This window comes from Carassius auratus, chromosome 1 (assembly GCF_003368295.1).
Source record: "Carassius auratus strain Wakin chromosome 1, ASM336829v1, whole genome shotgun sequence".
In the NCBI taxonomy this organism is placed as follows: domain Eukaryota; kingdom Metazoa; phylum Chordata; class Actinopteri; order Cypriniformes; family Cyprinidae; genus Carassius; species Carassius auratus.
Window position 1 is genome coordinate 14,708,472 of NC_039243.1, and position 23,480 is coordinate 14,731,951.

The 23,480-nt window shown below is 38.0% G+C and overlaps 1 protein-coding gene across 3 annotated transcripts in view; it reads left to right on the forward strand.

Annotated features, from left to right (window-relative positions):
- LOC113078943 (storkhead-box protein 2-like) overlaps positions 1-23,480 on the forward strand; it is a 47,116-nt gene that overhangs the window by 8,972 nt on the left and 14,664 nt on the right. Inside the window, exon 1 of one of the 3 annotated variants that reach the window (XM_026251321.1) lies at positions 3,565-3,778. The exons of 1 other annotated variant lie outside the window; for it this stretch is intronic. In XM_026251321.1, the coding sequence (XP_026107106.1) occupies positions 3,706-3,778 (73 nt within the window). In that variant the 5' untranslated portion in view covers positions 3,565-3,705. Of the gene's footprint in view, positions 1-3,564; positions 3,779-6,756; positions 8,313-23,480 lie in introns of those variants that run through there. One more of the 3 variants, XM_026251251.1, reaches the window with a different exon arrangement.

Consider the following 23,480-nt stretch of genomic DNA (forward strand, 5'->3'; position numbering starts at 1 on the left):
TTTCTGCATTCAGTTGTTTGCTCTGTCTGTATGGAAATGTAAATAGTCATTCTTTAAAGTTCCAGCTAACACATTATAACTATATATAACTAGTGTTTTTATAGGCCTACTTTTTTATTTTTTCTTAGATTCTGTCCTGAAATCATAATGAAGATAAAAGCCTCATTTAAAGAATAAGTAGTTTGGCATAATATTTTATTACACATGAAAAAAAAAACCTCTTTACTACTTAAAGAGATAGTTCACCCAAAAATGAACATCATTTACTCACCCTCAAGCCATCCTAGATGTATATGAATTAAGTCTTTCAGACAGATACAATCAGAGTTATATTATCCTATTGAAGTCTGTTAAAGTGCATCCATCATAAAAAGTACTCTACATTTCTCCAGGGGTTAATAAAAGCTTTCTAAATTTAATCGCTGTGTTTGTGTAAGAAAAAAAATCCATATTTAAAACGTTATAAACCATAATCTCTAGCTTCCGCTAACTGTTGTCCTTGCGTACACAAGAAATTGGCATCCGGAGGATGATAGGATGACTACACTTACGTCCTACATCATTCGCTGAAACCATTTCCCAAACCCTCGTGAGGGTAAAATGGGTTTCTCTCACTTATTTTCAGTTTTGCAACAGACATGGAGGCTACAAGATCTTAAGACCAGGCAGATAGAGGGATACAAAACAATATCAAAGGGGGGTTTTCACTCAATATCCTGTTAATCTTGAGTACATATAGAGTAGTACTGCATCCTTCATAAATCCAAAAAGTCTTTAGTTTTATTATATTCATAAGAGAAAGATAGTCTGCACCGATTTTTCCCGGAAAAACATGACCGGCTGGAGGTGTGACGTGTGGGCGGAGCTAAAGAATCACGAGCGCGAATAGGCTTTTGCGTTGAGAGCATGTGGAGCATCCAAAACAAACCATGGCTTACAGTCAGATTCAACCGTTTATTTATGATCCAGAATCAGATCCAGTGGCTGAAACTGAATGAAAGCAGCAGCAGCAACGACTCGCTCCGAGCGGGGCTCGAACCCGGGTCTCGGCATGGGAGGGGACGCACTAACAAGGAGGCAGAGATATTTGAAGCAGTTTTACTCACTGCCTGCGGTTCCAACACACGATCGTGACCCTTTTTCCTTGGGATTGCATCATCCTTAAGAAATAAACGATACGCAAATTCGTCGTCAAACTGGGCCTTGTGAACAAGCATCTTCGAAATGCAGGGAACAAACAAAAACACTTGCACAACTCCGTTGATGCTCTGTAAAAATAAACTCCATCCACTGGTCCCTTAATGCTGTTTTTTTTTTTTTGGTAATCTGTGCAGGGTTGTCTTGCCCTGGCAACCAAAAACACACTCCTTTTGTGAATTTTCGCGACGCTCTCGCACTGATCAGTGAATCGCTCTGATCAGTGAAATGTCTGTGCTGCTCAGCCTCGCTTCCGGCAGAAGTGCTTTAGGACCCATATAAGGAAATTCCGCTCCATCTAACGTCACACAGAGCCATACTCGAAAAAACTTTCCGAAACTTGTGACAGAAGGAGTATTTTTGGAGCAGAAATACTCCTTCAAACGTACAACTTAATTTTTTAAACTTTGTCCATGTTTAGCATGGGAATCCAACTCTTTAACAGTGTAAAAAACTCAGTATGCACGAAATAGCATTTCACCCCCCCTTTAATAAATAAATATATCAAAATGTTTTGAATAATTTTAATATTAATGAAAATAAACTATTATTAAAAAGGACATTTATAACACCATTAAGGTATATAGCACTTTCAAATCATTAAATAACTAGGTTTCTGCTTAACACTTAAAAGGGTTCTGCTATTGATACAAGCCAAATAATTGTTTTCTGGTACTTTATAGATCCATTTTATTTTGGATTGTAGTAATTGAGTTCCAAAATTTAACGTTAAGTTGTCTATATCAATTTATGTGGTCTGTAACTCTGTTGTTCAAATGAGGCTTAATTTATTAACCAAGAACAATAAAGCACAACTTTTCAAAGAAAATCTGATGCACCGCTGCCATCTAGAGGCATGGAGTATAATTTTAATCTGCATCCATCCTTCTGGAAGGGTTTTAATGTAAATCAAGAAGTTTTGTCTTGTGAGTGACAATATAAATATGTCAGTACATATTAAACCGAGTTTTAAACAGAATTTATAAAAATAAAAGTACAATTTTGATTATTACAATTACTTTAATTGTTTTGCATACATCAAGTCAGAATCAAATGAAAAGATGTTAGCATAAAGCCTCCCTCCTCATTTATGTATTTGTGTATGTTTATTATATGTGTGTGCATGTGTTAGTGTGTGTGTTTGTGTGTGTGTGTAGAGTTTTAGTGGTCACTAAAAATCCAGTGGCACTTCTTGTAAATAGGTGGGGTGTCCTGGCCAAATTCCCTCCACTGGCCCATGTGAATCATGGCCTCCTAATAATACCCATCCACTAAATTGGCTTTATCTCTCACTCCTCTCCACCTGTATGTGGTGTGTGGTGAGCACACAGGTGCTGTTGTACTGTGGCTGCCGGCGCATCATCCAGGTGGATGCTGCACACTGGTGGTGTTTAAGGAGAGACCCCCTCATGTGATTGTAAAGCGCTTTGGGTGTACAGAAATACACAAAGCACTATATAAATGCCTCATTTATTAATTCATTAATTCATAGATAGATAGATGCATAAAAGTAAATATCTTGGGTAATATTAACAACAATAATAATAATAAAATTTTTATTATTGTTTTTCCTAAAAAGCAGAATAAGCCTCCTTGATCCCTCTCCAGATTTTTCAGTGGCATCTCCACTATTCACCTTTTAGAGATGTCCTACTGCAGAGCCTATGAGCTCATCAAGCACCGTCGCCATGGTAACGGCTGCTGTTGCAGCTCAGAAATAAGATGGCTGGTGTTTTATTCCCCTCTTCCTTTTAGTATGAATGGACCAGAGCAGCTTCGCCTTTCCCCCTCTAACTTCACTCTTTTTTTTTTCATAATCCTCTCTCTCTAATCCAATCTCCCATCCTCCAATCCACAGCCAAGCAGAATAGTTAGTGGTTTCAGCTGATGGGCCGGCGGACAGCAATAGGACAGTGAGAAGAAAAGGTTATAGCACCAGGCCTCTCTTCTTAAATGTGCTTGAGCTGAACCTGCTGGCCACTGTGACTAACTTCACTCTCACAGTTTCTGATGCACTTGTGGAGTATTTTGTGCATTTTTACGGTTTTGTTGACATAGAGGTTTAGTTACATTGCATTGCCCAAGCACACTGACACTAAAACTAAATATTTAAAGTGCCCTTATTATGCCATTTTTTTTTAAAGCTACTAATATTATTTTATGATTCTCCTAAAACATATTTACATTCAGGCAAGGTAAAAAAAACCTCTCAAAAATAGATTTAATTTTACCTCATTGCTAAATGATTCTTAAATGACTTTTCAGAATCGGTCTCTCTAAACCCCTCCTTTCTGTGAGTCCTCACTGCTTGTGATTGGTCAGATGGCGCAGTGCTTTGTGATTGGTCCAGAGCCATAGAGAGATTGGCCTTAGGTTGGTCTTAACCGTACAGCTCATGTCGGGAACGAAACACCCATTGCCATGAAGGAATGACAGCCCTGGGCACTTGTTAATACATAGAAAACATGGTGTCGATTGCACCTTACCAATTCGAGCCAGAGTCTGAAGATGAATAGGTTGAACTGGCTGATCGACAACAGACTGATTCACAAGCAGGACTGGAGCAGGACGTTTCTCAGCGGTGAGTGTCAAGTGTTAACAGGTTTGTGGTAATTATAAGATGTGATAAAACAAATTTACTCTCACAGCGTAGGATACAGCGTCTTCTCGACATGATGTTAACCACATGGAAATTTTACTGTTTGTGGGTGGGCAAGTGGGCGACTCAGAACATGGACAGACATTAGGCATACTGTATGTGTTACCTCGTGACGTGGAGCCATAACAGAATAAGATTTCAATTCATGACAACTCTTTTAAGCAATTGCGAGCCAACTCATTTATTTATTTATTTTAGATTTTTTGATAGACAGTAACTTTATTTGTCGGCTTCACAACTTTGCCGAATGCAAATAGTTTGTGTTCACATACAGCTACATGACACACTGCATGAAAGGTGTTATTTGAAAAGGCAAAATAGGGGCACTTTAAAAAAAAATTATGTAGGGTCATGGCTGTAATAAGACAGTACTAAAAATGTGAAAGGTGTAATAATGTATAATGGAACTGATCATGGATGGTTATATGATTATTCAAGAATATACATAAGCATTCAAAACTTTGGGGTTAGTAAGATACGTGTCAAATAAATGCTCTTCTTTTGAACTTCCATCAGATAATCCAGTTTTTTTAAAAACAGTTTGCACAAGAATATTAAGCAGCATTAACGGTTTTAGCATAGATAATAATAAGAAAAGTTTCTTATGAAATCAGCATTAGATTGATTTCTGAAGCATCAGACACAGGCCTGGAGTAATGGCAGTCATGAATAAATTACATTTTAAAAATTGAAAACTGTTATAAAACAAATGCAGCAAAGGTCAGCATTAGAGACATCTTTCAAAAACGTACTGACCCCAGACATTTGAACGATAGTGTAGGTAAACAAAACACATAACCAGTCTGACTAGTAATACTTGTCATGTGTTTATACATTTGAAGTTAATCAATTTTCTTGTTGTGACTTGTTGCATGTTTTGTAACTGAGACTCATAGTAGCACTGTTATACCACTAGAGGGTATGTTAGGATTAAAACTGATCATCTGTCATTAGAGACATTAGCCATTATCCATACTTAAATATGTGTTTCTGTATACTGTTCAAATGTGTTCGTGGCAGTTAATATATATACACGTTCAGAAAAACCAAAATTAAATTCTTCATTGTATGAGATTCATGGATTTTATTGTGAAATACTGCATATAGGGTCTGTGGCTTTTGCAGACCTTCTCCATTTATTCAGTGTTCGCTATGAGTTTATTGTGGGTTTTTAGAATTTACATTACTACAACAAACCACATATGTGTTGACATTTACATTTGGATACGATAGGTATAAAGGTACAAGAGTTTACTTTCTACTTTTCTACTAAATTTTTTCGTTCTACTGGAAAGTGAGTTTCGCCAACTTTTAAAGCTGATTCACAGAGGTCATGTTCACAGCATGTTGTGTCACACCTCCTCTTGCTTGTTGTTAGCCTTTAGCCTCTGTAACGCCTTCTTGCAGGGAGTTTGTTCTGTGGTCACATTCACTCTCACTTTAATTGTAGAGGGAGCAACTTGAAAGGAAGATACTGGTGTTTTGTCATGCCTAGTTGGCCTCTAACCTCCTCCTCCTTGATATGGTTTAAATCAGCAACAAAAAAACTACATCTCCCATACATGGTCCCCTGCTGCCATTATAAGGCCTCTTATTTCAGATTATTATTGGGATCTTATTCCAAATTTTGGATATTGACTCTTTTGACAAGAAACTACATAACTGTCCTGTTTATGGTTATGCCAGTGGAATAATGAACTATAACACTCAGCTATTATTAACTTATTTAGTGAGTGAAAGTGACTAATAATAGGGGTTACTGAAATAGAGTAGTATTCTGGTCATGTGATCTTAGTATGTCACCCACCATGAGACGATCCAGTACATGTAAAATTATTTTAGTTTCAAATTATTTTAAGGTGCAATAGTTATTTATTATTATGCAATATTAGTAATTTACAAAATGTACTTGCTATAGGGTTTGGTTTAGGGGTAGATCCTCCCAATTATGCATATTTTACAGTTGATTCTTGTATTTACTGTATCATTTACTATAGTAAGTATATGTAACATAACAAGGACACTAAAAATAAAGTGTTACTTTTATTTTATAAGACTACTGATCTGACTAGAACAATACATATGAGTGTATCATAATTCACGTAATATGTTGAGCAATGCTTTTTTAGTCATTCAACTCTTTTTCAGCTGTTCTGTATTTTAAGGGATACTTATCCTAACAATGGAAATAGTCTCTCATCATTTGCTCACCCTCATGCATTCACAGCTGTAAATGATTTTTGTTCTTCTGTGGAACACAAATGGAGATTTTTAGAGAAATAATCCATCTCTGTATGTCCATATAATTAAAGTAGATGAGTCCCTCAAAGCTAAAGCTTTAAAAATCACAAAACTAACAGGACTATCCATACAACCCCAGATGAATCGATGTCTTCTGAAGTGAAACGATAGGTACGTCTAAGAAAAATATTTTAAAATTGTTAAAATATATAATATCATTTCCAGCCAAGTGTCTTGCTGTGCATGTCAGCACCTTGTGAAGTTTGATGTAAGCATGTTGTGAAACTTGCTTGAAAAGTGATATGGAAGCACACTTCATAACATTCATTTGCATCAAGTGAATGCACTTATGAAAATTGGCCAGAAGCAGTTGTTTATAGTTATAATTGTAGTTTATAATTTTGGGGCAAATGATTCCTTTAATGTCTAAATAAATAAAAATGTGTGCTGATGAAAGTAGTGGATGAGATTTTATAGTTTTTTTTTCTTTATTCAGTCACAATTGAAAAAAATACAAATTTCTTTCTTTTTTTGTAATATTGTGCTTTGGCTTTGAATTTGCTAATGAATGCTAAAAGATAAAATGAGTGTTGAATAGGACAAATACTCTTGTACAATTAGCGTAGAACTAAAGCAGGTCATGAGGAAGGTGGAGAAGATGCGCACTTGTTTTTAAATAATTTTTTTTATTACGTTATTCTTAGAAAACCTGCAATGGTCTGCATGTATTTTCAGTTCATACTTTGATTTCCTTTATGAACCCTGCTATTATTTCCTTTTCCCCCACCTTTTTTTTTTTTTTACATCCTTGCTAACCTGCTCTCAATCGCACTCCAAAACACGCACGCTCACGTACATCCTCAGCTGCGCGCTCACACACTCAATCGCTTGCTCTGCTGCTCTCCTGCCTCCCCCCTCACTCACACACTCACACACACACACACACCCCTTTCATAAGGTGCTGGCAGCAGCAGTGTTAGCAGCAGCAGCGACGGCATCAGCATTGAAAGAGGAGGGAGCCTCGGAGACAAGATGTAGTCGCGTGAATGAGCGTGTAGCCTCACAGCCGCCGTCCTCCTTCACTGTGGAATTACGGAACAAAAGAGGAGGACCTTTCTTCCGCATCTGCAGTTTCCATTTTTCCACCTTCCCCCTTGTCGCGGTTTTTCTGCCCTCCCCTTGTGCGAGGCGTCGTTTTCGACGGAGGCTAGTGGCGGAGCTGGAGAGGAGGGAGGCTGACACGGGCTTGTCTGCGGATTGAGATCACCAAAGCTTCGAGGTCACCTCAGTGGCCGTCCTCTCCTTTCTTCTTTTTCTCCCTCCCCCTTTGCGTTTTCTCTTTCCCTGGCAGGCCTTTTGTTTTTCAGCGGATTTGTCCAAGGGGCTGCCGCCGCGGTGCTGAATTGGGCTATTGTTGGACAGGCAGGCCTCTCTCTCTCCCTCCCTCCCTCCCGCTACAATACCCTATCCTTCCTCCCTCCCTCCCTCCTTTTTCTTCCTTCACTTTTCCATCCTTTCATCGCAGTGCACCTTGCTTAAACTCATATGTGTGTTTGTCGGTACGCACTGTCCGGAATTGCCTTGTTCTTCTCACCCCATTCCCACACCTCCATCTCCATCTTCTCTCATCCCTGTAGTGTCTGGCGACATAATGTGCCCTTCGTGGCACATGAATACGGATGTTTGGCAGGGGGTCCGTGGGATTTGTTCCATCCAAGGGTGATGCCTCGAAGGACAGCCCAGCCCAGCGCTCCCACGCCCACCTCCAGCCAGCCTGCCTGTCACTGAGCACACCCGCCTGCACCGCCACGTGTCACCCCCGGTTCGTGTGTGTACGTGCGCGTATGTGTGTATATGTGTACGCACGTGTGCATGTGCGAGAACGCCCTTACCATGACTCTTGCCTGATACCTGGACTGGGGTGTCCCCTGCCAATGTGGGGGAGGGACTGAACCTCAGGTTTCTCCCCACCCCTCCCCCCCTTACCCCTTTCCCTCTCCCACCCCCCCACCCTCCCTCCACGGGTAACCTGCCGGCATGAAGAAGACCCGCAGCACCAACATCAGGCGGGCCTGGCCCAGCTCGGATCTGTCGGAGCGGGCCTTGGAGCGCATCCGCTCTCGCAGTGAGAAGGACTACCACCACCATAAGCACTTTCCACCGCCCCCTCCTCCGACCCATATCTCCCCTTCTCCGCGGGGCTACATGACACCAGGTGGGTCCCCCAGGACCTCTGATTCGCCTTGAACCAGAGGCTGTAAATCAGGGTTCCACACATCTGTTCCTGAAGGACCACTGCCCTACAGAGTTGGAATAAAGATCTGATCAAACCTATCTCAACTACCTGTAATTTTCTAGTAGCTCTCAAGACCTTGATTAACTTACTCTGGTGTCTCTGATTTGGGTTGGATCTAAACTCTGCAGGGGCTTGTGGACCAGATTTGAGGAACCCTACTTTAAATGTTTGTTAGCCTAGGGAATTAATAACCTGTCATTCTCCATCATCAGTGTGTCTTGTTTAAATGGCTATGCGAGGTTGATATGCTGATAGACAGGGGCTTTAGGCACATTATAGTGGCGAAGCAGTCGCAAAAACATGAGCAAAGCAAAGGATGAACTCAAGTACCATGCTTCCACCATTTTGGTCCCAGATAGGTTTTTTTTTTACTATTAGTATTTAGTTTGTAGCGCCATGAATAATAATTCTGGCAGCTGGTTTCCCAGTTGTGCATGTGAAGTTTCACGGCTGCTTTTCTTCATTTCGGTTGTGAGTGTTCTGTTATTGTCCGTAATGTTCAGTTGGAGAGCTGGTCAGGTCTGTAGAGGAGCTTAATATTGAAATGGCAAGGTGACACCACCTCAGTTTTCAAAACTGTATTTTTGATCTGTGTTTGGGTAAGTTAAGTTGCCAGTCCTTTTAGTTTGGTGATTCTACAGATATGTCAAAAGCAATATATCTGCCTGCACGTTTTACGGTCGTGTGTGTGTGAATGTATGTTCATGAGATGTGAGCAGCTGGGTGCAAAGTTAGCACAGAGACTGTGAGAAGGAGAAAATATGTAAGTTCTCTTAGTTTTAAGCATATCAGTGAGCACTCACAAATAGGATACTACATCTTCATGTCCTACAACATTTATGAAATGCATTTAAGGCACAAACTCCATCTTTCGTTGTGAAAATTAACCAAGCCTGTCCTACCCTAAAGGTATTGACCTTCTAGCCTGTATCCAACAATTAAAATCATTAAAAAATTATTTTACATATGTTGAATTTGATTATCAGTTTTTAACAAATTGCGATCACCTCTTTCTGCAACATGACCTGAAGACAAGTAAATTTCCACAAATTGTAGTCACAGAATCCATAAAATTTAAGAATACATCCCTTTTGCCTAAACTATTTAAGATCAAACAAATGTTGTCTCTTTAGATATTGAGAAATTAAGTTCATTATTAACATCCGTGTCTAATCCAGCTAACCTTTACTTAGTAGAAGCTTAATTTAGGCGAAATATGTGCACCTGCTATATTTTGGATTTTAATTTAAAGGTTGATATAATGTTTATTTTAGAGCTGCAACTAACGATTATTTTTTCTGTCAACTAATTTAACGATTATTTTTATTACAATAAATAATTATTCTAATGTTCTTTTTTTAATTAGCTAATGAATCCTTTGGATAACTTTACAAAAACATAAGTACAACTTCTAATATAATATTTCAACCAATGTGGTTGAAGTTTTTACAGTATAAAATAATAAAGAGGCAAAGAAAATTATTTTACTATGGTAAATATGAGTTTATGATAGCGTTTATAATTAAACCACAGTAGCCATAAATGTACAGTAGTCTGAGATGTCATGAAATGTTCTTTAGCATCACAAACCATAAACTGGTTCTGCTATGGTTTCGCATGGTTTCCAGAGTTCTGGAGCTGATTCGGGGTGGCTCGGTGGTTTGTGACTGTTGTCTCGCGGCACGCTGTCTTTTAAGTGGCCGTTCACATATCACGTCTTCTGCGTGCTCAAGTTCGTTATTTCCAATGTAGGCGCGCGATAAGCGCGCTCATAATGGAAGCAACGCACACGCGGTGCGACTCGCTCGTTTTTTCCAGGCGTGTCCGCACCGCATCGAGTTAAAAACATCTCAACTTTTCAGAGAGCCGCAAGCGCAAGAATATCAGACCTGAACCAGGCAGTTGGTCACCAGATCACAGGGTAACCAGTTAAACCGACACCGGAGAGCGCCAAGATGTTTTCCTCTGAGGTGCTCACGCATCGCAGTTGGGCTGCCGTGGTACACCATGTCTGTTTTGCAAAGGGAACAAAGGGCCATTTTATTTGTCCTCTGTTTAAGGTATTCCCATACTTTTGATAACAGTGGTCTCTGTTTTTGTGATAGAATGCAACTTTCTCCATTCCCAGTATGCCATTACGCGAGATGTAAACAAACAGTGTGACGCATAGACGCATTTCACGCCATCGATGTATTTTTGTAGTCGACGTAATCGATGACGTCGATGCGTTGTTGCAGTACTAGTTTATTTCTAGGTTGAGAGATTAGATGCAAAATAAAGTGTTCATAGTTTGACCTTCTAAGACAGACAGTCAACATTTTATCAAGGTTAAGTACCTCTTTTCTTTGACTATTTAAAAAAAAAAAGCATCAGACCTTATTTTGTACCCCATGGAATGTGCCACAAAGTAGACTAGTGTTCGCCCAGATGAGGTTTACATTGTCTTTACTCCAAGCCAGATGAAAGTTTCTACACTTGAATAATCACTTTTTTCAGGTCTCACATTTTTAACATGGCAATTCCTTTTCAGCTTTTACAGCTAAGTGCTTTAGAAGTTGACATTTTGCCATCTGTCCCTGTATTCTTTAAAGGAATTGTGGAAATTGTTTTCATTTACATATTGTTCCCCCACCATTAAAGGTGCCATAGAATGCATTGATACAATTTTAACGACTACATTCCTAGTTACATTCATTCGTGTAGCACATGAAGGCAGCATTAGTGGAAACAGGCAGAGACAATGGTAGCTTTAGCAACATTAGCCTTACAGAGAGCCAAGAAGTCGTGGGCAATTTGTGGGGAAGTTGTGGCCTAGTGGTTAGAGAGATTGACTCCTAACCCTAGGGTTGTGGGTTCAAATCTTGGGCTGACAATACTACGACTTAGGTGCCCTTGAGCAAGGCATTGAACCACCAACTGCTTCCCGGGTGCTGCAGCATAAATGGCTGCCCACTGCTCCGGGTGTGTGTTCACAGTTTGTGTGTCTTCACTGCTGTGTGTGTGCACTTTGGATGGGTTAAATGCAGACCTCAAATTCTGAGTATGGGTCACCATACTTGGCTGAATGTCATGTCACTTTCAAGTAGCTCTTATGGAAAACAAAATATGATGCATGATGCTTACTTTTGTCTGGAGTCTGGACGTTTGCACATGAAGCATTGGTTTCAACCCCTCTTTCAGAAGTAATATTTGCACAACTCCAGCACTGGACTAACCTTTCTTTGTGAGACAGTCCTGTGTAAAATGTTAGCACAAACTTCTGGACTTTTCAGGGTCGTTGGTGCATCCCAACACGCAACATTATTAATGGCTCTTTGAAGTGGACATTTTACCTACAGCAAGAAAACAGTAATGACGGACTGCTGCATTTCACTGTGTATATGCTAATAGGGCAGAGAGTGTCACAAATGGGTGGGACTTTCCCGAGTATGACGTCATAGTGGTGAGAAATCTTGAACTGCTCTTGTGGAGAGACTGTTTATGATTTATTGGGATTATAAAACAATGAGTGGGGATTCATACCATTATAGGCTGGTTGATTTCACACACTACAGACACATAACTGTGTTCAAACATCTTAAAGTGAAATGTCAAGTTAATGGTGATAAAATTGTGTTAGTTTGAATATGATGAATATGAATCTGGCAATGTTTTGTTACACTGGTTATTGTACATATTGCAGTTACTTGGAAATTAAATGTCCAGAGTAGACATTAACTAATAACAATAAGATATGTTGCCTGCTACCTGGACTGGGGTGTCCCCTTCCAATGTGGGGGAGGGACTCAACCTCAGGTTTCTCTCCACCCCCTCCCTCCCCTTACCCCTTTCCCTCTCTCCCCCCTTCCCCCTCCACGGGATAATACTACATGAGAAAAGCCATACATGTGGAACTTTATATGTGATGCAAATGTCAAAATGTAATAGAGTACAAATCATGCACTGTGGTAAATGTATTTGGAAGTTACAGCTTAGAATTGTGTAAGAACACCTCATGAAAAGAAGTTATTATTATATGATAATCTGGAAATAAAAGTCCTTATTTGCTAAAAACCTATCCTCTGCGATAGCTGTTAAATCTCATTCTGCTAACGTAGCTACAGCAGCATGTCATATTTATACATGAAATATGTGACCCTGGACCACAAAACCACTCTTATGGGTGAATTTTTCAAATATTCAACAACTACTTGAAAATCTTGAATCAAATTGAACCACACTGAATACAAGTTTGTAAATCAGTGCCCGAGTAGCTATATAGATATTGGCTAAAATCTTCCAAAAACCTGCCTGATCTAAGTGATGCTAGCAGAAGAGAAAAAAGTTACTACATTTTGATAAAATATTGCAAGCCAATAGCTTTTTTCCTGTTTTAAATAACTTGTAACTTTAAATCAATGCGCATAAAGAAAGGAAATAGTGAGTCAGTTGTTTTTTTGTTGATTAAGGGTATCATCTTGCTTGCCTGTTTACCTCTGATCTGTTTTGGACTTGATTTTTGTGACACAAAGTAACTACATGCTTGAATGTACGCACCGTCCCAGCTGTGACAGAGTCCCCGATTTAGGCGTGGGAGAGAAACGAGGCCATGCTGGTGCAGTAATAGCCTGGCCTCTGTAGTAATGTGCGAAGAGGAGAAAGAGAGAAATAAAAGAGGCTGTGCTCGAATAAATTGCTGGTCTCTGCCTACAGTCAGCTGATAGATTTGTAGAAATCATCCAGCCACTATGGGAAACTCAGCTAAGCCTTTGAGATCTTTTCCATTAAAAATGAGACACCCATATGCATGTGTGAAAGATGTCTGTGCTGTGCACAAGTCCTCATATAGTGCCTCTTGCTTTCACTATTCTGATGAACACATACACCTGTTTTAATATAGACCATCTCATTATTTCCTCACAACACAAATTCGCTCTGTCTTTCTATTTTTTTCTCTCTCTTTCTCTCTTCTACACGTACTATTACTCGTTGCACCAGGCTAAATATATCCAGCCCAGTTCTGGACATCCCAGATGCTGACACCACTAATGGGACTATATGTAGGATTTGCATGGAATGATTGAGAAGAGAACGAGAGAGGGCGGGATGAATGAATGGTGAGTGATCACACCACATAAGTAGCAATGCAAACTAACATAATGCATGAAGTGAAGATTTTGCTTTGACCCCCATTTGAAGCAGCATTCGTTTATAGTCTGTCCCATATAGCGATATTTGACCTTTCCATTGTGCATTAAAGAATGCTGGTCTCCATTTTGCACCAGGCATAAAGGTTATTATAAAATCCGTACAGTAACATGGAGGGTTTTGCATATAGTATGACTGTTATCTTCCTTACCTCTGTATTCAGTTAATGTGCGTGTAGTATGATGGCTATGAGGTACAACTGTTCTTCTTGTCTTCACATGGAACTGGGTCAGCAGAGAGTCTGGGCCTAGTCTGAGGGGACCACCCTGTGCACTCCTCTCTACCTCCTTCCTCTTTTCGGTTATAGATTGGACCCCTATACTTCTAAGAGTAAGGGTCTAGTGGATTTAAGAAATTAAAACATTACTTTATTTAAAGTTTGAAGTTTAGTGCAGCAGAGCTATGTTTCTTATTTGCTGTAGATAAATTTGCTGGGTCTTAAGCCAAATTTTTGGTCTTTAAAAATGATGAGATGAGAAAAGTAAACTGTGGTTGAGCTTTAAGGGGAGATCGGATGCTCATCTTAATAAAATGTCTGCAACATACTTTGGTTAAAAGTCATGTAAAGCAACACCTATTTTTCCTTGTCAAAACAGCTCTGTTCACAGCGACCCGTTTCAATGCATATCTCTTTAAATGATAATGAGCTACTGCTAACCCCACCCATCTCTTCATTGGGGCGTCAATGCAAAAATCATGAATATATTAATATATGGTTTGGAGGTGGTCTTATTCAAATATCTAGATCAGTGGTTCCCAACCTTTTTCAACACGCAGCCCACACAACCAAACACATATATTTGAGCGGCCCACTGAAAAAAAAACCGAACTGACCCCGCCATTGTTGGGTTAATAACTTAGTATTTAGAAGCTAGATTGTTAACTGTCTTTATTGAATGAACTGGCAATGAACATAAAATAACTTGGGCTGGCACCGCTTGGCACAACTGCTGTTGTTCTGTAGCATATGCATCAAAAATATCTAAGATAAATTGGTTGATTATCCATTCAGCGAGCTTGAATAGTGGAAGCATAGTTACAGTTTAATATTTAGTTTTTGGTTATTTAATTATATATATGAAATAATGTTATTATGTTATGACATTTTTACATATATGAACAATATTATTATTTATTTTAAAGGGTCATGAAACCCCCAGACTACTTCTTCTAAGATTATAGCAGAGGTGTTTGTGTTGTACATCATAGAAGACATGTTAGCATCCGCTAAATTTAACTGTTGGAGAAAATTGGTTATTTTTAAGCTTTTTTGCTCTATTTTCATCTTCCGGATTTAAAATCTACATTGTGTTGACGTCACGATATGTGACGTGGCAATGGACTATAGTACATTGATGAGCGTTGGTGTCTATTCAATTATTCATGAGACTGCATGTTCTTATCCTATGAGAAGACGCTTCGCGTAATTATTCACAACAACATGTGTTGATTTGCTATGAAAGACGCATCAGACTGTGAAATGACATCGCACACATTAACAGAGAAACATTCATGGATCGCAGAAGAGTGTTTTTTCTTTGTAATAAGAGTTCGACACAAACGCGATTCATTCACTTGGTGAGTGTAACCGTTTTTATAGCTTAAACTCCACAGAATAATATATATGTCTCATTTGTGAGTCGCTTTGAATAAAAGCGTGTGCTAAATGACTGAATGTAAATGTAATATGTTTTCGATGCAGGGTGCATCAAATGGCTATGCATTTATTTGTGTTTCTAACTCGATGGTAGCGAAATGAATCTGTCTGAACGCAGAGCTGTGTGCGCTGTCTGTCTTCCCTCTTCCCCCTCCCCCGGTCCGCTGCACACCACGCCCACTTTTTTAAAACTGCGGTGAGAACTAACCAGTACAGAAATGGGGGGGGGTTTCATGACCCTTTAAAGGTCCGTTTTTCGTGCTTTTATGAAGTTTTGATTGTGTTTACAGTGTGCAATAAAACATGTGCATGTTTCGCGTGTAAAAAAACAGTATTTTTCACACAATTCACCTATCTGCATATCGCTGTTTTCACTGTCATAAAAATGGGCTGATGACTTCCTTGTTCTATGAAGTCCCTCTTTCAGAAATACATGCCAGCGGTTCCTGTGTTGTGACTCGACACCAGCTGAGTGTGCGCTGCCCACCTGAAAATGCGATTGGGCTAGATTTGAGAAGCAAGTGGGCAGGATTTTTTTTTTAAAACTGCTGGTGATGTACTTATCACTGACGAGATGCGCATGAAAATCGCATTAGATTTATTTTCACAGCCCTAACATCTAGTAAACAAAGCTAAACAGTGTTGCCCTTTGTGTAATAAGTTACAGAAACTGTTAAACACACCAACTTTATAAAATACACTTACCAGTTGTGATCCATAAACAACTCCAGACAAAGAGGGAACTGCTCCATCTTTCAAGAATAATCTTTGTGCATTAAACTGATTGAGATTGAGGAAGATCTCTGTCCTTTGCAAAATGTGCTGCACATAGTTTTACATGTGGATTATAATTTTCGGGAACCGAGTTAAACATAAATTGTAACCATTAATCTCCAAGTACAGCGTCCCTGGGAAGCCCAAACAAAGATGATTGGACTCCGAGATGAAAATAACAGCATTTCGACGACATGGCAACAAACACAAACGCAGCAAGACGACGCCCCCTTTTTTGTGTATTGATGTGGGTGGAGGTTTGTCAAAAAATGTTTTAGTGACGTCATTCCTGCAGGAACTAGAGGGCTGTAGTCCAAACGGGTCGTTTTTTGTAGGCAAATTCTCTTAAAATATCTTGCTTGGCATTGAACTTTGAGCTTTAGAATTTTACTGAAATTATTTATACTCTAACAACAACATTACAGACTAACTAAAGTTTAAAACATGGGATCACGAAGAACGGGACCTTTAATAGTAACGGCCCACAGGTTGAAAACCACTGATCTAGATATTGTCTTAGAACTCGGCTGCAAACTGAAACAGCTCACTGGATGACACAGTTTCAGACTCAGACAGCCTTGTAATGGTTTCCTAGTGGACTTTCTGTCTTAACATTCACCTTGCACATGACATGCGCTGTTGTATGGCACAGTACATCCAGACAGTCTGTGGACGCTCCTGATGAAAAATAATGTACTGTGCACATACAGCAGTGTGTGCGCCAGGTGAATGTTAAGACAGAAAGTCTTAAAGGCGTTGCTGTGCATGTGTTAAACTCGTCCATCCACTCTCATCTGCGGTGAAATACCTTATAAATAGTTAAGTACTATCTACTACCCTAGATACAGACAGTGAGATCCAAAAATCTGAGATCTTAATAAAAATCTGATATATTTAAAGTTTAGTTTAAACTTAAAAATAAATAGTTTTCAGTTTATAAAAAGTATAAACTTTTTATAAACAACTTTTTGTTATTACTAATAATATAAAAGCTGTCTATTACTAATAATAGGAAAGCATTTTTTTTTCTTGTAACACCAACTTTAACTGTTCTGTCTAATACTTTATTAGACAGAACTGTTAAACAGAGATAGTAAACTATTAAAGTCAGGTGCTGGCATTCTCATCATTGTCAAAATAAAAGCCTGGCATGCCATGAAAATAAAAGACTTGCTTCCAACAAATGTCCCCCCCCCCCAAAAAAAATGTATTGGTCAATGCCGTTAATAATAATAATAATTAAAAAAAGCCAATTTATCAGCCTTGGCAATATATTGATTTAACATAAATTATCACTTGGTTGTAGTTCAAAACATTTTGCAGCCACCTTTAATTCCAGAAAACTCAAACCGAGAGATCAATTAGTAGAGCATGGTGTTAGCAAGTCAATGTCATGGGTTCAATTTCCATGGAAAACAAGAACTGATAAAAAAATGTATATCTTAAATCTAATATAATTTGCTTTGGATAAAAACATCTGCCAAATGTATAAATGTATTGACTACAGAGATCAGAACCACCACTATTGCTTAGTTATCTTTTTTATTTTTATTTTTTTTTCGTATTTCATTCTCATAAAACTAGAAAAGGGTTTCAATTACAAATCAAGATTATTTATGATAGACATTGAACTACTTCAATTGAGTTATTTATTAACTACACAGTGTGTTTACAATTACTTCATGTTTCATGATTGACTACTATCCGATTGGGTTTACACATGTACACTTGTTTATGTAAATGTGTGTGGATATAAATACAATCTACTCCTCTTGTGCTATGTAATATTACATAGTTGTTTGATGATGCTAAAGTTAGATTTTTCCAATTTGTTTCTGTTGAATCCTTTCTTTACCATATATGGCAATTAGTGTTTGAGTCTTGCTGCTGCACAATCCATGTGTGTCCTCAACGACTGCTCACTCATGTGTAGTTATGTTCGGGAAGAATGACATTTACCTGTATGGCCTGACTCAAATATATCCTGGAGGGAATTAACATTTGGTCTTTGCATGATCGGATGCTTTACAATTTCTGCTACTCCATCCCAAGACTCTCTTCAGAGGATGGCCTGCTTTTGGCAAGGGCTGTTCTTGCCCTGGCTAAATTTGGAATCCAGTTCTTCCCACAGCATCTGCCTCAGAGACACCTCGGGATATTAGGATCATAGGTTTTTAAATGTGGCTGTATGATGGTGGATCTTCTGTAGAGAGCTCAAGATTTATATATATATATATATATATATATATATATATATATATATATATATATATATATAGTAATTATAGTGTTTTTTTGTGTATATATTTATAAAAAGTAAACGTGGGGAACTTTTAAGCAGCTGTATTTAATAATAAATGTTATATCATTCAGTTTAATTTTTTCCCCACCATCGTTCAAACTTTTAAGACAGCAACTTTAATCCGGAACATTTGGAGATAATATCCACAATGATGTTTACTACATGTATACTGCTTTCTCAGTATCAGATGATTGTTCAGGGGGCTGGTTTAAACTATGTTTTGGCACAAGCTAGCCAGACCAGTCAATAGCATAACGTAGGCTGCCATTGATTTCAGCTCACTGTGACCGTGGCTGAAAAATTTTAGACCAAGTTTTCACATCCATATTCACTAGCATGTTTTATTGAAGTTGACACATTAATCCAATGTTCCAGAGCTAAACTGTTTCTTATATAAATTTCATATGGTGGTTATGACGCAAATTTGCAGGATGAAAGTGTGTCAGTGCAGTGGAGTGTAGTGGCCAACAGTCTGTATATGCTCATCTGAGGCAGTGCTAGGCTAGGCTAGCTGCCGCAGCACATTACCCTGCTGGCCTAGCACACATAATGATTTGCATTTTCAGACTTTATTCACTGTTGTAATGCTGAATAAAACATATTCCACCTAGTTTATGCAATGCCTAGACTCTCAGCTGGAGTTTAGAAAGCATTAAAGAGAAGCAGCATGTAGAGGGATAGCTCTGAGGAGCTCTTTTGCTAGAAATACTGCTACTAACTGCACTAACAACACTGCAAACTACTATTAGTGAATGCCCAGCATTTTTTAAAAGCTAAAATTGAATTTTATTGACATTGACTGAATTTGTATTTTGTTGACAATCCTGTGTGAATTAGCATGTTGTTGGTGTTATGTTTAAAATTGTTTATTGACCAAAAAACATACTTTGCATTCATGCCTACATATAGAATTAATGTGTTTTACAGAGAGTGGATCTGATATTCTGTTTAGTACACTTTCGAAATTGAATTTTTACAGAAAAAAGTAAAACACTGTTAATGTTTTTTGCAAGTAAAAACTATGGATTTGTATATACATTTACAATAAAAAATTGTAAAAGGACATTCCAAGATTTGCATATGCATATGATTATATTTTATAAAAGTTATTTTTTCTTATCATTTTTGTTATTAGTATTGTACATTTAGAGACATTTGGTTAATGTTTATTGCATTTTTTAGTGTCTTGTAATACTCTGATGGCATGTTTCATCCAGTTGTTCAAGTTGATCGGTATATTAACATTATTTCACTTGATGAAATGTTATAAGTTATAACTTATACAGGCATCATTATGCTATACCGTAATAAATGAATAATTGTCAACATACTTTTATGGTCAATCTCTGGAAGCCACAGCTGCCTTTTAAAAAAAAAATTTAAATAGTGTACAAGCCTGGAGTTTTGTAAAATTACTATCAATTACTAATTGATACCTCAGTTTCACATTTATTTGTAACTTAACTAGGCCTAGGTCCTAAGCCTAGAACCAGGTCTAAATTGAAAGAGGCTAGATTGATCATTTTAAAATGAGGTTGAGAAAATTTAGGTGGAACATTATACTACTACTATTGCCCAATAAAATGGCATTGGTTTAACAACCTCAAACAAGCGTCCTGCTTTGCTTTTGACTTCCAGCTTAAAGTAGAGGTACGTATCAACTCGTTTAAGTTGAGGGAAGAACAACGGTGGTGTTTTCCTTTAAAGTGATAGGTTGTATAGCTATTTAGGACAGTTATGATCAACTTGTGCTTGAGTGAAACCTAAACAGACTCACATATGGTAATACAGTACATGTTCTAGCTGTTCCTCCCCACCCAGAGAGGCGTGTGTTAAAAGCAGTTATCTTCTCCCACCATTTTTAAAAAGCTGTGAATGCTGATGTAAACCAAGATGTTTTCAATCCTCACCGAGGTCTGCTTTTTACAGGCATTTGTGGTTCACTCTGACGTGGCACACATAAACAAGGCTTAAGTCTGTCCAACAACCTGTTTTAGTCAGTCTGGTGACCTTAATCCATTACCTACCCATCAGAGAGAGAGAGAGCGAATGTGTGGACGTGTGTCTTATGGGTGGAGTTGAACTAGTTTGAAGCTGCTGGGCTGCCATATGGGACGTGATGTAATTCGTGGGCCTGCTGAATGAGTGGGAGAGGGTGAATGTGATACTATATTGATTGATGTATTGTATAGAGATGTCATATATGGTCAGTGTATTTTAATTAAAGTAAACTGTTGGTTTGAAGGGGATGGTTCACCCCAAAATTGACATTTTGTCATCATTTACTCACATGATGTTCCAAACTTGTGTGAATTTCTTGAACTGCACAACACAAGATATTTTGAAAAATGTCAGTAACTTAACATTGACTGGTAGCCATTAACTTCCATAGTATTTTTTTTTTTATTCTCCATACTATGGAAGTCAATGGCTGTTTGGTTACGGACATTCTTCAGAATATCGTCTTTTGTGTTCAACAGAAGAAAGCAATTCATGCAGGTTTAGAACAACTTGAGGGTGAGTAAATGATGTCATATGTCATAATATTAATCCTGGGGTAACTATCTCTTTAAGTTAAGGCTCCCACCCATAAAATAGGGCTCCAAGGGTAGTACTGGCCACATTTGGTGTGTACAAGCAAACACTTTTTTTTTCTGGTTTGTTGTCATGGAGACGGATCTTTTGTGTCCTCTCTGACAAAAAAATGAGGTCACCTCTCGTTCAGTGGGCAGCTGTGAGAATTTAGGTAAAGGCTCTCTCTCTTGCTTTTCTTCTTTGTACTCTTTTTTTTAGAGGTAGAGCTAATGAAGTACAAGATGTACCTGAATTGAGTAACAATCTGATAATCACAGAGTTGTGATGAATTGTTGCATTGTTTAGATAAACGGAATACATTATATTTTCAGATTCAAAGTCGTTGAAAGTTGCATCACATTTGTAGACTCACTTATCCACTTCTGTATGGATGCATCTTCTAGGGAAGCTTGAGGTTTTCCAACAAGTTTCCACAGTGTTAGACTATTTAGGAAAACCAAAGGATCCTTTCTTTATAATGAGCATATGTTTTTGTCTATGTGTATGTATGAATTCTATGTATAAATTCTCAAAATGATCATAAAAGTATCAAGTCTTAAAATATACAAAACCACAAGCTTGTTTTACATGAAATAATTAACAAATCTGTGCCCCACTGAACCTTATTCACTCACTCCCACTCATTGTTTACATCATAGATCACCAAGGAGATTGGTCAGGTGACCATGCCTCCATCTTCTCTCAGTGTTGGTGTAGCACCCCTGAATTGATTGAGCGTGTTCAGGTGCCAATTAGACCTGCAAATGTGCCTTAATGTCTCACATCAGATCAAATAATACAGGCATTCAGGAAGATCAGGCTTCAGATGAAATATTGTTATTCAGATAAGCATTTGTTAAATATTAAAAACGTTGAATATTCATGACAGAGTGACAAAGTAAAAGTTAGGACTGAGTGAAAGTTAGGAGATTTCATTTCAAAACGAATTTTTTTTTTTTTTTTTTTGCTCCTGTCTTTTCCCTGCATTTGGTTTAGGAAATGTTGGATTCCTGCCTCCATCTAGTGTTGCCTCGGTTAAACTTCATAAGGTTATGACGGTGAATAAATATAGGGTTAAGCTTGTATCTGCTGCTCTTTTCTCCCCTGTTGTTGTAAAGCACACTGGCCTGCATAGTTAATCATAATTAATATCACAATTTGTATAACATTTGAATGTTTTGAGTGGGATAATTTTTTTTATTTTAATCACTTTCTTTGAAGTGTGGTTTCACAACACTCACTTATCGCTGAATTTAGAGATTTTGTGTATAAAGAATTGTCTTTGTTTAAATACTGTATATACAGTAACAATAAATATCTTTCTGAGTGTGTACTGTAGTGAACACTGCATAGGAATGCAGCTTGTTTGCCTGTGAAGGGCCCATGCCATTCCCTTTAAACACTAAATGACAAAGCATGAAAATTCCATCTCTTTCCTTTTAATGTAAAATGATATACTTTATACTGGTCTCTTCCCCAGTCATATTAGTCCAAATTACACTAACTGACATACATAGTTTTGCAGAATGCTGTCTGGTGCCGTATTAAAGGCCCACAACACATTTCAGACAGTAAATCTAGCTTCTCTGTACTGTTTTCTATTTTCGCTATTTGCAGCAAGTAACATTGTACTACACTTTTAAACAATTTTAGAACATGTGATACATTGATGGTAAGTTATCTCTCATCTCTTGATCTCATCTTCACTCTCTCTCTCTCTTCCTCTCATGGTCTCTTTCTTCCCTCGTTCCTGTCAACTGCTTATGCCCAGTGGGATGACGTCACCTCAGAAGTGTTTGCATCCATACAATCCGGCTTGCACAAAGACTAGAGTATGTGATGTGACACCATTTGAGCGACCCCCCCCCTAAACATTTAACAGACACAGAAAGAATATTAAACCTCAAGTACTGTAAAGAGCAGCTTTGTTTTAATTGTTTGCAGTGCCAGAGACCCCACTGCTAAATGTCTACACATGCAAATGTTTATAGTGAATATCAATAATAATAATAGTGTTATAATTAATAATGTTTTTTTTATTCATGTTTTATATATGGGTTCTCTGGTTTAATAAAGTTTAAATTTAGAATCTGTTTTCATAAGATTAGTCATAAAGTATCATCCTGATACTATGATGTTAAGTATGTTTTATGAGCTGTTTAAACAGCCTTGGTGTCTCTCAGACCCCGAACAGAACAGAAGGATTGATGTTTTTTTTTTTTTTCACAGTGCGTACAGTTCTTTGCAGGGCAAGCTGTTTGTTTGTGCTATTCATACTCCTGTTTGTGATCACTGATGTCATAGCTGTCTGTTTCCCATGACTATTGATGATGACCAGGCACAGATGAAATTAGCTGCATTTTCTGCTCTGAAATTTAAAGAGAAGAAATGTGGAATGTTTTTTTTTTTTTTTTAGTACTACACTCTTATTTATGTGTGTAAGAATATTAATGGCCATACGTTTTATATATTTGCAGTGTCTGTAAGTTTTTAAAAATGGTTTTGAAAGACGTTTAAAGACGTAATATTATGAAATATGATTACAATTTAAAATAACATTTTATTTTAAAGGTCCTGTTTTTCACTCTTTTTT